Consider the following 12,849-nt stretch of genomic DNA (forward strand, 5'->3'; position numbering starts at 1 on the left):
GATTTAGGGGAGTGGAAAGTACAAACTGGAGCCCCGAACTCCTGGATCCGAGGGAGGAGGGGGCTGGGGACCTGGACTCCCGGGTCTGAGGGAGGAGTGGGTTGGGGGCCCGGACTTCCGGATGTGAGGAAGGAGGGATGCCAGAACAAGGACAAGAGGTGTTGGGATTCGGCAGTGTGCCCGACAGGCAGAAATGTCCAGATGGGGGCTGGGAACCCAGACTCCTGGGTCTGAGGGAGAAGAGGGCTGGACCATGGCCTTTGGGGTCGAAGGGAGAAGTCTGGTTCCCACCGGCAGGACTGAGGGCCTGATATTTGGCAGAGCAAGCTTAGAGCTTTGTCCTGAAATGCGTGGGAGGCCCCAGGGCTCCGGGTTTGGATTACAAGCCGCAGGGCAAGCTGAGGCCGAGGCTATAAATACCACCTCGGACTCGGCAAGAACCCAACGCTCTAGTCGAGGACCCTCGTGCTCTAATCCGCAGAAAATCATCATCGCCAGAGTTCTCGAGTCTTAACAAGTAAGGCGTTGCCGATACCACAGATACCTTTATTGCTCCTTGCGCTCACGCCCCAAACCCATCTTCCCACTGTCCCATCCTCTACTACCCGAAAACTCAAACTCCCGGCATCCCACGCGGGGAAAGAACTACAACTCCCAGAGAACTCTGAGCTCGGGCGGGCTCCCGGGAGAAGAAGTCGAAGAATTTTCAAGGTTCGCGCGCTCGTTTGTTATTGGTTTTCAAGGAGGCGTGGCCACGGGAGGTCCGTGGCGGTGATTGGCCGGCAGTTCTTGCTGCTCAAGATCCCAGAGGAGGCGGCGGAGCCTGCGCAATTCACGGTGCAGGGCGTCGTCAGTCACAGGACCCGTGAGGCGCAGGCGCGAGCTGCCCAAGGGCAGGATGAGGGGAGGATGGGAAGAGAAACTTTCGAAGATGTCCCCTAGGAGACCGAAGAAGACGGAGTCAAGTTCTGAAAGAGGGCGTGCGGCAGCAGTGTTGGGGAGAGGCTGTGTCACGCCCGAAGGAAGGAAAAACTCCAACCCCCAGCGATTCCTGGAGCAGGTTCCACTCCAACAGGACTCTCGAGAGTCCCCGAGCATCATGGGAGTTGTAGTTTCAGACCAAAAAAAAAAAAAAGGCCACCGTTGCCTGGGAAACGGGCGAGGTATTGGGTTCTTGGGTCCGTGAGGAAGGAAGGTCTGGGAACTTAGTTTTACGGATTCCTTAGAGTAGAGGGGCCTGGAACCCGAACTCCTGGGCGAGGAGGGTAGGTTCTCCGGGGAAGAGGCTGGGGGCCTGAACCCTGGGGAAAAAAGGAGCTGGAACTTGAATTCCTGTACCCTGGGGGAGAGGGGAGTTGGGGTCCATTACTTAAGTCTTGAGGGAGGAGAGGATTCAGGATCCAGAATCCTGGGTCAGGAGGAGGAAGGGGCTGCGGCTATGGATTCCTGGGTCCTGAGGACCAAAAAAAAAAAAAAAAAAAAGCCTCTGTCCCCGTCTCTCCTCACCTGTGTCCACAGCATCTCGCTCTGCAGGGGGAGGGTCCCAGGCAGGTGGTGGCCCACGGCCAGGACCCAACTGATAGTGGCTGAGCAGATGGTGGAGCTGAGCAGGGGTCAGTGTGGGGTGGTCAGTTCGTAGGCTGCTCCATGAAGCCTGGTGGGAAGATCAGGTGAGAGATCTATGGTCATTATGGGGCAGCTGAGAAATCAAAAATGGAAGGCCCTCCATAAAGGGCACGGATGTAGTGGACAGACAGTGGTATCTGTGCGGTATCTTCTGAACACTGTGAGGCCAGGCTGTCACCAAAGTGATGGTGGGGAAGGGCGCTTTAAAAAATATGATTTGGGGTGCCTGGATGGCCCAGGTCTGCCATAGGCTCAGGTCCTGATCCCAGGGTCCTGGGATGGAGCCAGGTATTGGGCTTCCTGCTCAGCAGGGAGCTTGCTTCTCCCTCCCTCTGCTTCAGCTCCCCCTGCTGTCCTCTTGTGCTCGCATGCTTCTCTGTGTCAAATAAATAAATAAAATCTTTTAAAAAATGTGATTTGCTTCAGCATAAATGTGATGTAGGAGGGGTGGGGGGTGGAGAAGAAACAAAATTGGCCATTAGTTCATATTATTGAAGTTGATGATGTGTACCTAGGTGTTCATTACTATACTGTGGCTATTTTTTGTATCTGAAAATTTCTACACTTAACTGAAATGACATTATTATAATTATAAATAAATCAAATAACTTATCCTACCTGATTTTCAGTTTCCTTGTCTGCAAAGAATTGTCAGTTAATAACCTATTTCATGAGGCTTAGTCAACATTCAATGAGAAGTGCTAGACAGTGTCTGGCGTGTCGTTTATGTTCAATGAATGCTTTAACTATCACATTCCTTGGTCTCATAGCAGACTTTCTGAATCAGCATGTCTGAGGGCGGGGGGGGGGGGGGCTTGGAAACTATTGTTAGGAAGTCCCATGGGATTCAGATGCAGCTTAGACACTTGTGGCTGGCTTCCTTCTAACTGTCAACAGATTACCCACAGTGTCAGAGCTGGGACTGGGGATAACATGAAGTCCAAGGGGAGGTCCAAGGGTGAGCTGAATGCAGAGGATGGCTGCGTGGGGTCGAGGAGTCAGAGGTCAGGGATAGAAGTCACCTTGAGCAGGGAGGTGCGGGGCACGCAAAGCAGGTTCACAGCTATGGAGAGTTTCCGGAAGAATTCAGTGGCAATGTCACCCAGCCCGGCCCCCTGCAGCCAATCCAAGACAAGGTCCAAGTTGGTTCGGATTTGGACAGCTCGGGACCATTGGTAGAAAGGTCGGCCTTGACCTGTGGGGCAGGATATGAAGGGCAATGAGTGCATGGACTGAGCCCTCCTGCCTGCCAGACCCTTCCTATCCTTCAGCTTGGGATCTGGAGCTTGCTCTCCAGGGTCCTTAAACATGAGGCCGATCTTGGGGCGTGGTGTCTGAATTGACATGGGTCTCAGAGGTTCCTGTGCTTTCTTCCCTGCCCCTTCCCCAGTCCGACCCTCACCTCGTTCCATCAGCGAGTTGAGAAGGGACGCATTGGAGAAGAAGAACAAGTAACCGAAAGTCTGAGACATGAGGTCCGGGTGCAGCTCACACTGGCTGGTCAGTTCCAGGGCCGCCTGGAACACGCCCAGGGTCGGTCTCAAGCCTGGAGGCATGGCCCCCAGCTCTGCGCCAGGCCCTGGCAGCTCTGCCCCGGCTGTGAAAGGGTTACTATCCAGGAGAGCAGGCAGCGTTGAATACAGAGTCTAAGAAGATACAGAGATGCAAACAAGTGATTGGACTACACTCGCTGGAAGCTTCAGGGTGATAGAGCTTCTGGGAATTATAGTCCATTCTACCTGCAACACGCTAAAGGTTCTTCGTGAGCAAATCCCTACTTTCCAGATGGGTGTCTAGCATTCATCAGGCCGAGGACACCTCAAGTCTTAAGAAAGCCTCCAGGAGTTTCTTGGGTATTTTACGACCACTTCTGGTGTCTCGAAGGACTTGTAGTTCTCAACAGAGACAGCTCACAGAGGACAAAGGATACTGAACAAAGAGGCCCCCTTCGGTCAAAGAATTATTTATCCAGAGTTCCCGAAGGAAAGAAAAAGAATGAAGAGTCAGGAAGTGGGAGTGGCATGGCAGTGAGCCAGTGGAAAGTGAGATCAGGCCAAGGACAGGAAATGAGGTCAGAGCCAAAGAAGAAATAAAGCCACACTTGGCAGGGACGGACAGGAAGCGAAGCCTTGGAGGAATGGACTTCACCAATCAAGGCTGCTTAAGGAACAGAAAGACTCTCCCCAAAGATCCCCTTTGCTGTTACAGGTAGGGGCTCAGGCCAACCAGAATCCTGAAACCCTGAGAATTCCAAGAAGCCATCTTAAGGTCAAAGGTGGTGGGGGACTGGGGCAGAAAGCAGGTCCTGCAGGACTAGCACTCCAGGGAGAAAGTCTGTGGCGCAGAAAAAGGAGTGAATTCAGAGCTGTAGGAAATGAAGTCAGCAAACACAGGAAGTGAGGCCGGATTCAAGAGGGCCTTTCATTTAAATGACAGTACCCGGCACTATTTGAACCCTGTTTATCTATCTGCCAATCTACCTATCTATTAAGTTTACCAGTGGACTTAGAAAACAGGAGCTCAAAAAAGTGAAAATGGTGATATAACCAGGTAGTAAAGTTAGCCTGTCAAGCAGGGATCTTTGCAGAAACAGGAAGAGAAGCCAGAAAGACAGGAAGTGATGTAGGCTCAAACAGGAAGTGGTACCAGAACAGCAAAGTGCGGCGGAGAATGAGAAGTGATGTCAGAGAAGCGGGGAATCTTACAAGGTCAAATAGGAAGTGACATCGGAGCGATGTGACGTAATTCAAACCAGAAGTGAGGTTATGTCAAACAGGAAGCAGGGGACGAAACCAACCTTGGTGAGGTAGTAGACAGACTGCTGGAAGGTACACATGATGACCTCGTCCAGGAGGGCCATGGCCTCGTCACATAATTCCAAGTCATTGCAGAGCTGTGGGTCTGAGGACAGACCTGGGGGTGAGAGAGAGAACCAGAGGCTGACAGGCAGGAGCCCAAGTCCCCAAGTAGAGGGAATGACAGGGGGCTTGGAACAGGCCTGGGCTTGGGTCAGAGCTCACCCTCCTGGTCGGCCTCCTTCTCCATCTCCAGCACCTTCTCCTGCACAAAGCTCAGCAGCTCCGTGGTGTTAGCCATCCACAACATGAGTGGCCGCAGCTCTACAGACACAGCCTCGGGAGTCAAGGGCACCTCGGGGACTCCCTCCGGGTGGCTGCGGAAGGAGAAAACGACCTGTGATCTTTGCCCAACCCCCACTGTCGTGTCTAAACCCCGAAATCTGGGTCTAATTGGGGACTGAGGCCAATCCTCATTTCACGGCTGGAAGAGTTGAGTGCCAAGGAAGAGCAGAAACCTGCACTAAGCCATGAATGGAGTGAATGAACCACCAGCTGCAAATCCCCACCCCTGCATCCCTCTAGACCCTTCTCCCCAGAATTTCTCTTACTTCTCTGGCTGACGGTCTCCAATTTCCTTAATTTTTTCCTGTAGAACAGTAAGATCAGAGTCAAGGTGAAGGCGGTTGGGGAGAGGCCTATGAGTTAATACCCTGGTGTTTCTAGAAGCACCTTTTTGACAGAGACTCTCCCCCACTCAAATTGACTCTAACCCTCAAGCTTCAGAAGGGTCTATCCTCTTCTTACCTTTTAAACACAAACCCCTATGATTGTGAGTGGTCTATCGCCCTCAGGTCTGCTCAAATAGTTTCTTCTTACCCACCCCCCCACCCCCCCCAAGACACTTCTTTAAGCTTCTCTTTAATGAGCCCTAGCTCAGTGGGATGGAACCTTTAACCCCACTCTGGATGATTTCTCCCAGGCATTTCCATCTGTAAGTCGGACTGATTTGCTCTTCCTCGCCTCCAGGAATGGTCTTTGCCCACTACCTCCCAGCATCCCGTGAGACCCCTCGCTTAACAGCCCAAACCCCTCCCGGAGCATCATTGAAGAGATAGTTTCATCCCACCCAACTACGGCTGGAAGGTAGCGAGGAGGGGTGGCTGGGGAAAGAACCTGGGGCGCTGACGGGGCTGAACAGTGGTGGGAGCACTCACCCAGACAGCCTCCTTGATGAGACGGGCCAGGCGGCCCAGCAGGCGGGGCAGGTGGCCCAACTCCAGCTCCCGGGCTGAATGCTGCACGCACAGCGCCAGCAGCGTGGCGGGCCCGAGTGGTGGCAGGTCCCCAGCGCCCGCGGCGGCAGCGCGCACGATCTCCCCCAGTAGCGCCTCTTCCTCCCGCGGCCGGAAGCGCAGCACCGGCTCGCGGCCGTCCAAGTAGGCCGCCAGAGCCTCGCCCCTCTCCTGCAGGCCCCGGCCGCACAGGCGGCAAGAGAAGGCCCAGCCGGGACCCGGCGGGGCGGCCCCAGGGCGGGCGGGCAGCCAGGGCGGCCGCGCCGGCCCCGAGCCTCCAGTGCGGGGGTCCTTGTACATGAAGAGGAAGTGCTCGCCCAGCCCCAGCAGGTCGCCAGGGTGCAGCTCCGCCTCCCGCAGCAGGAGGCACCCGTTATGCGTGACTGGGGCACCCCGGGATGGGCGCACCATGGCCGGGGGCTCAGGGCCCGCACGCACGGTGCAGTGCCGCGGCAGGATGTCAGGGGCATTGAGAAAGGTGTCCACATATGGGGCCGGGGACCCACCGCGGGCCGAGGAGTTCCCGCCCCGGCCAAAGACATGCTGCTCCCGCGTCATCACATATACCACGAAGTCCTGGAGGGAAAGGGAAGATACAGTCGAGACAGCTCCATGAGGAATTGACCGCTAGCAACAAGGACCCTTTGCCACAATCAACTCTCCCATCAACCACCTCCCTTAGAATGAACACTTCCAAGGAGATCTCCTGAGACGTCAAAAGACTCACCAATTACCTCCACCCAAGCATGAGTGGACTTCTCAAAGGCACTTCCTATGACCGACTGACCCATAACACTCATCTTGAAGACCGGCTGCTTACAAGGAAACCCCTTTCTTGACACAGGCTCTAGAATTCCCCTCCCTCAAATTGTTGATGCTTTCCAGACCTTTCTCCAGTAGACTCTCGCATCTTCCCACCTCCTCGGAACGGACCCTTACAAGGTAATCCCTTTCCACAGTGCACTCTCCCACAACATCCAGCGCAAAGAATAGGTGCTTCCAAAAACACTACACCCGCACTACTAAAATGGACTGTCCTCCTACCTTTACCGTCAAAGAATGGAACTTTCCAAGGAAATCTTTCTCTTAAGAACCTTCCCATTTCCCTACCCTTGGCCCCATTTGCCCCACATTCCACCCCTATGATGGAGACGACCAAAGACGTTTCTCCTTCCAATAATAGCTTCTCTGAATATTTCCGAAACAAGGGATAGATATCTTTAAAGAGATTCCTCCTTTGAACAAGGTTTCTTCCATTTTCTCTACCCCGTGAGTATGCACTCTGGGGAGACCCCCTTTCTCCAATGGATTCTCATTTTTTCCCATCCCATGCTGGACTCACTTCCAAGGAGACATAATACTTACCTACTACCCTCATTCCCATGATAGAGAATTCTAAAGATACTCTCCTTTCCATCGGTGTATGCTTTCAATATTCCCATCCCAACAAAGAACATCTCCATGGAGATCTCCATATAGTAGCTCTTTTAGCAACCCCACCTTATAAATAGATGTTTTCAAGGAGACGCTCTTCTTATAAGGGAGTGTCCCATTTCATCCGCCAAATGAAAAGGAGCATTCCAGAAGACCCCTTCCTAAATGACTCTCCCTTCTCCATCCTATAAAAATGGAAGATCCCCTGACCTTCCCGGATCTCCTTCCTAAAATACACTCTCTGTTCTCTCCTCATGTCTGAGAGAATAGTCACCCTGATATTCATAAATCCCCTTCCTACACTGAACGTTCCAATTACCTATACCCCATGGATGGACATTTCCAAAGAGACCCCTTCCTATAATGGATTTGTTCATCTGCCTCTAGAAAATGGCACTTTCCAGTCTGACCACTTTCTGAAGGGAGAATCTCCTGCTTTCTATCCCTGTTTGAAGCAATGGAAAGGTCCAAAATACATGAACCCCTTTTCTAAAATTGCTTAACCCAAGAAGAGATGCTTCCACAGTGGCCATGAAGAACTCTCGGGTTAGAGCCACTCGTGAGTACACGAGTGCAGATAAATTCCTCTCTATAAGAGATTCACCTCTTACTCCTGATCCCAAGGAAGGAAGACTTCCAATGAAGCCTCTTTCTTAAAAAGGGATTTCTCATGGACCTCACTCAAAAGAATGGATGCTTCCAATGTTTTCCCCTCTTCCCATAACAGATTCCCCTATACTCCCAGAACAGATCCTTCCAACTTAACTACCTTCCCAAAATAGACCCTCCTATTCTCCAACCTTGTCTCGAGAAATGGGCTGTAATAATATATGCAAACTCCTCCCTATAATGAACTTGCCCCATCCCCTTGCCCCAAGAAGGAGGAATGAATTCTTCCAAGCAAGACTTTCTCTAAATAGTCTTCCTCTCTCATTCATATACAAAGCCAGGCCACCTAACCCCATTGGATCACTCTCTATGACAGTGAAAATGGGGCTATTCACTAAGTTCCACCAGTTGGCTTTCCCATTGATTCCCAGAAGTACCTGTTGAACTTGGCTGTACCACTGTTACTCAAAGTTAAACAACATCATAAAAATGATTCTCGCAATCATCACATACACAAAAACGAGTATTTCCAATAACACATTATGTTTCTATTAATGAAATAATTTCCCACTAATCCACTAATAATTTTCTACTAACTCCTAATCCTTTCTTCCCCTCTGCTCCCTAACACTCAGGCAAGTTCCATCGTCACCCAAATATATAAAATAGAAGTATCTGTATCACCTACCCGCATCAACAACAGACTGTTCCAGCATAAACCAGCACCTTTAAAGAGTGGATTAGTCCGCTCCTTCCAAGCAAATACAGGCTTACCCAGAACAAGACCCCAGGCATCCATCAAATTATCTTCTTCCCAAACAAGATAGACACTTCCATTACTCCTCACCAAAAATAGACCCTTAGAAGGAGATCCCTTTTCTACAATAGGCTCTCACATTCCCCCCCTTGACAAAGAGGGTACTTTCCCCCAGTTTTGCATGAAATGAGCCACTCCCTACTTGTTCTTCCATCGAGATCTTTTCAGGCATCAACCTCCACCACTACTACCTTCCCCCCTCCATCCCCCATCTCTGACAATGACATCTCCTACCCTGGAACCTTGCTGGGACATACCTGAGACTACCACGACCCAAGGAATTCTGGGAGTTGTAATTTTGTCTCCCTGCCACCAGGGGGTGGAGCATAGGTCTCTCCCAGTAGGATAGGCTGCGCTTACCTGGGCGTCCTGGTAGCCCTGGAGAAGCAGGAAGTAGGGACGGTTGCTGGGGGCCTGGATGAGGCACTGGGTCAATTGATCGAAGTCGCCAGGGTCTGCGGGTCCGATCTGGGCGTCGGCTGCCCCCGGGGCCATGCTAAGTGCCTGCTGCCGGCGCTCCTGCTGCCGCCGCCGTCGCCCCTGCAGGCTGAGCTCCGACACGCTGCGCCGCAGGGACAGGTTTTCCGAGCGCTCTTTGCCCCCGGACCCAGCCGGGGGCCCTGACCCCGACCCCGGGCCAGGACTGGCCAGCGCCGCCCCGCCGGACGCCGCCCGGGAGCGGTTCTTCTGTGGCCGCCACGAGGGGGCGCCCGTGCCTGCGGAGAGATGCGGAGGGATGAGGCAGGGACTGCAAAGAGAGAGCTGGAGATTGTAACGAGACAAAGAATTGACTACAGAGAAGTGAGGCGCGGCTTCCCACATTTAGGTTTTTGCATATGCTGTTCCCTGTTTAGGTTTTTGCATATGCCTGGAAAACACTTCCCGCCTGACTCCTACACACCTTGCAGTTTTCAGCTCAGAAATTCATTCTTTTAACTGTTTGGGGGGCGGGCATCTACTATGTGCGGGGCACTGCTGCACACACTCCAGGCTTGTCTGGACCCAGCAGAGCCCTGGCACATAGTGGGGGATTAGTGGAAATAAGTCCAAGGAATGGACTGATGTGTTTCTCGCTAGACTGTAAAATCTAGGAGGGTGGGAACCTCACCTGTCATGTGCTCACTGTATTCCCCCACGGCCCTAAATACTGTGTGGTCCACAGTAGGTGCTCAACAAATGCTTTTTTTTGGGGGGGGGAGACAGCGATGGTTATAATTGCCATTCTTTATTAGACAACTACTATGTGTTGAGTCTTGTGCCAAAGCCCTGTTATACATGATCTCATTTCAACTTGACCTAGGGTTTTGCTCAGTTTAACTGGCAAAGGACAGACTGGAATCCAAGCCAGAGCTCAAAGCTCATGAATGTAACTACTACACCACTCTATCTCCCAAAGGGAGACTCAGAAACAGAAAGGCTTTAGAAAGCTCCCTGAGCGGCCTGTGGCCCTGAGCCAGGCCCCATCCCTGCCAGGCCCTGCTCCAAACCCACTGGCCCACCAATGGTATCATCTCCTGTTACAGGCCCGGCCTTCTCCAAGACCAGGCCAGCATGTAAGCATGACCTTCCTCGGCCCCTACAAATACTCTATCTCTTCATTTCCCTTGAGCCACCCTCAAGTCTCCCATTCACACTCTGCAGCCAACCTTGCCTAGGGCCACCTGCTCTAAGGCCCGCTCCCCTGAGGCTCCGCCCATCTTTAGGCCCAGATTAAGCAGACCACTTCTTCACTTTCCAAGTCCCTTCCCCTTATGCGCTTAATCTACATAGGCCTGGTCCCTCACCGAACCCCTTCAACCTATTGGCCTCCTGACACAGGGGCCAGCGCCACCACTCAACACCTCTGGCTCCGAATACTCTATTCCTCAGGCCCCGCCCCGGCGTCACAGGCCCCGCCCACCGGCTCTGCAAAAACCTCTAGTCGGGCCCATCTTGCTCAGCCGGGTCCGGCCCCCAGCCCCACTCTCCACTAGACCCGGTGCTATAGGTCCCTCCCAGTCCCCTTCTCTCCCGCGGGTCCCGCCTCCAGCCTACCATTGGTCCTTCCAGCCCCGCACCGATCCTGCCCCGCCCCCGCCCTGTTCCCCAGCCCCGCCCCACCAACCCGCAGGCCCCGCCTCCAGGACAGGCCCCGCCCCCAGTGTCCCGGCTGCCAGCTCACCGTCGCTGTCTGCCGCCCCGAAGGCCTCCTGCTCCAGGCGGCGCGCCTCCTCGCGGCCGCGCAGCTCGAAACGCCGCGCCCAGCCGGGTCGCGCTCGCCACAGCTCCTGCACCAGCAGCGGACGCTCCGAGTCGCCCAGCACGCGCAGGTGCTCCGCCCGCCACTCGCCGCTGCCCACGCCGCCCGCCGCTGGCCGGCCCAGCGCGTCGCACAGCGCGAAGGCGTCCACGCAGCTGCTCTCGCCCGGGCCGCCGCCGGGGCTGCCCGCCAGCCCGTAGCGCTCCAGCGCCTCGGCCACCAGCTCGCGTGCCGTGGAGCGCGCAGTGGCCAGCACGCTTTTGTAGTTGGCGCCCGACGCCAGCCCGGCGCCAAAGATCTTGAGGACCCCCGGGGGCGCCGTGGCGCGCGTGGCCAGCGGGGGCTCGGGGGCCACGCCCGCTGCCAGCTCTGGCAGCTTCTTCTCGCTGGCCCAGCGCTGGGCGCCCCCCGGAGTCCCGGGGCCTCCCGCGCCGCCGGACCCCGTGGTCCCGGTCCCCGAGCCCCGAAAGAGCTGGGAGATGCGCTTGGCGCGACTCCCCGAGGCTCCTCCGGCCGCCTTGACCGCGCCCACTCGCCGCAACTCCACGTGCGGCGGCGGCGGGGGCAGCGGCTCGCTGCTGCGGCTCCCCGTGTCCGAAGAAGAAGACCTGGGAGCCCGCCGGGGAATGGAGAGGCGGGAGAAAGACCCAGAAAGACAGGCAGAGAAGGGAGTAGATGGTAGAGATGGAGGGAGGTGGGCAGAGACCCAAATGGAGGGGAGAGAGACCCAGGGAGGACGGGATGGGGGACAGAGACCCGGAGAGTGACAGAAACCCATTGAGAGGGGACAGAAAACCAGAGAGAAAGGGCAACAGAAACCCAGAGAAAGAGAGGGACGGAGGCCCAGAGAAAGAGGGAGACAGAGACCCACAGAAGGGCAAGAGATGGGGGGAGGGGCGGGCAACAGAGATGGGGTTGGGCAGAGGCCAGAGGCAAAGAGAGAGAGATAAATACATAAATAAAGGCGAGTACCCCAGAAGGAAATTCCAAGAAGCAAGCAGGGAGGGGAGGAAGGAAGGTGAATCAAACCCCTGCCCCTGTGTCCCCATCCCAGTGTCCGTCCAGCCTAACCCCATCTCCAGACCCAGCACTCCCCACACTGGGCCTGATAGCATTGTACCCCACTGTCTCCTCCTGCCTGCCAGCTCACTTGCCCATTCAGGACAGGAACTGGAAGCCAATCCTTGGGGCCCCTAGCATTACCCAGTGCAGAGACTGCGTCATAAATGGGGACAAATGGGAAGCAGATGGGGCAGAAGCAGGAGTCTCAAAGGGGTGGGCACTCACTTAACAGAGGCAGCGCTGGGCCAGCGCCGCCCCAGCTTGGCCAGCTGCTTCCTGGGAGAATTGATCCACAGGCCCACGGGGAGATGGAGTTTCCCGAAGCGGGGGCTTCCGCCCTCCTTCCGTTCACCAGATAGCATCGCCCTAAGGAAGGGTGGGTAAGACCCCAGCTCCTGAGGCCCTGAGCAGCAGAGTTGGGATGGAGGGGGACTCGGACTCCTCGGTCAGAGAGGGGGGCAGGGGCTCAGACTCCTGAGTCCGAGTAGAGGAGAAGGATGGGAGCCTAGGCTCCTGGGTGTTGGGGTGGGAGGAGGCTGAGGACTGGCTCCGGGGTCTAAAGGAGGAGGGGTCTGGACTCCTGGGTTCCTGGCTCTTACCCTGCTTCAGGTCCCAGCAGCACCCCGGGGCCCTGGCTCCGTTGGCCCTGGTTGGTTCCTGACCCCGCTGCTCCTGTTCAGCCTTTGCCTCTGCCCCAGCTCCCAGCACTGGGTGGGGGACAGGAAAAGGCGAGAGGAAACCCGGCAGGAAGAGCGGGGAGGGGGCGTCCTGTGAGGGGACTGGGCCTGGGGGAGGAGATCTGGGTAGGGCTGGTCTTTCCCTGCTCCTTGATTCTGGAATTACGTCTCAGCCGGGTGGGTCCTTCCAGGACTCCGGGAGCTGTTTTCCCGGCCCATGCTCTCAGACAGGAGACCATCCCCAGACCCAGACCTCTGCTGGGGGGAAACCAAAAGTTAGGATCAGACCGGAGGA

At 55.2% G+C, this 12,849-nt stretch overlaps 1 protein-coding gene across 2 annotated transcripts; it reads right to left on the minus strand.

Moving 5' to 3' along the window:
• Positions 1-528: 528 nt before the first annotated feature.
• RASIP1 (Ras interacting protein 1) lies at positions 529-12,839 on the minus strand. 2 transcript variants are annotated; one of them, XM_048223844.2, is made up of 12 exons: positions 12,477-12,839; positions 12,103-12,243; positions 10,738-11,423; positions 8,937-9,292; positions 5,639-6,292; positions 5,033-5,070; positions 4,647-4,798; positions 4,424-4,539; positions 3,029-3,272; positions 2,649-2,821; positions 1,507-1,654; positions 529-938 (listed from the first exon to the last, which is right to left on the minus strand). In XM_048223844.2, exons 2-12 carry the CDS (start codon positions 12,237-12,239, stop codon positions 739-741), a joined length of 2,904 nt encoding a protein of 967 aa, XP_048079801.1. In that variant the 5' UTR covers positions 12,240-12,243; positions 12,477-12,839; the 3' UTR covers positions 529-738. The 2 variants fall into 2 exon arrangements, with proteins under 2 accessions (XP_048079801.1, XP_026337678.2); XM_026481893.4 differs by having other exon boundaries at positions 4,424-4,527; positions 12,477-12,838.
• Between the last annotated feature and the right edge of the window lie 10 nt (positions 12,840-12,849).

Source organism: Ursus arctos, unplaced genomic scaffold, assembly GCF_023065955.2.
Source record: "Ursus arctos isolate Adak ecotype North America unplaced genomic scaffold, UrsArc2.0 scaffold_19, whole genome shotgun sequence".
Lineage (NCBI taxonomy): Eukaryota > Metazoa > Chordata > Mammalia > Carnivora > Ursidae > Ursus > Ursus arctos.

Bases quoted from the DNA above. Each gene is read 5' to 3' on its own strand.
- RASIP1 (XM_048223844.2), bottom strand. From the start codon at position 12,239: ATGCTATCTGGTGAACGGAAGGAGGGCGGAAGCCCCCGCTTCGGGAAA. The intron at 11,424-12,102 runs GTGAGTGCCCAC...GCGGGCTCCCAG, and splicing joins CCCAGCGCTGCCTCTGTTAA to GTCTTCTTCTTCGGACACGG. The intron at 5,071-5,638 runs GTGAGTGCTCCC...ACTGTTCTACAG, and splicing joins TCATCAAGGAGGCTGTCTGG to GAAAAAATTAAGGAAATTGG.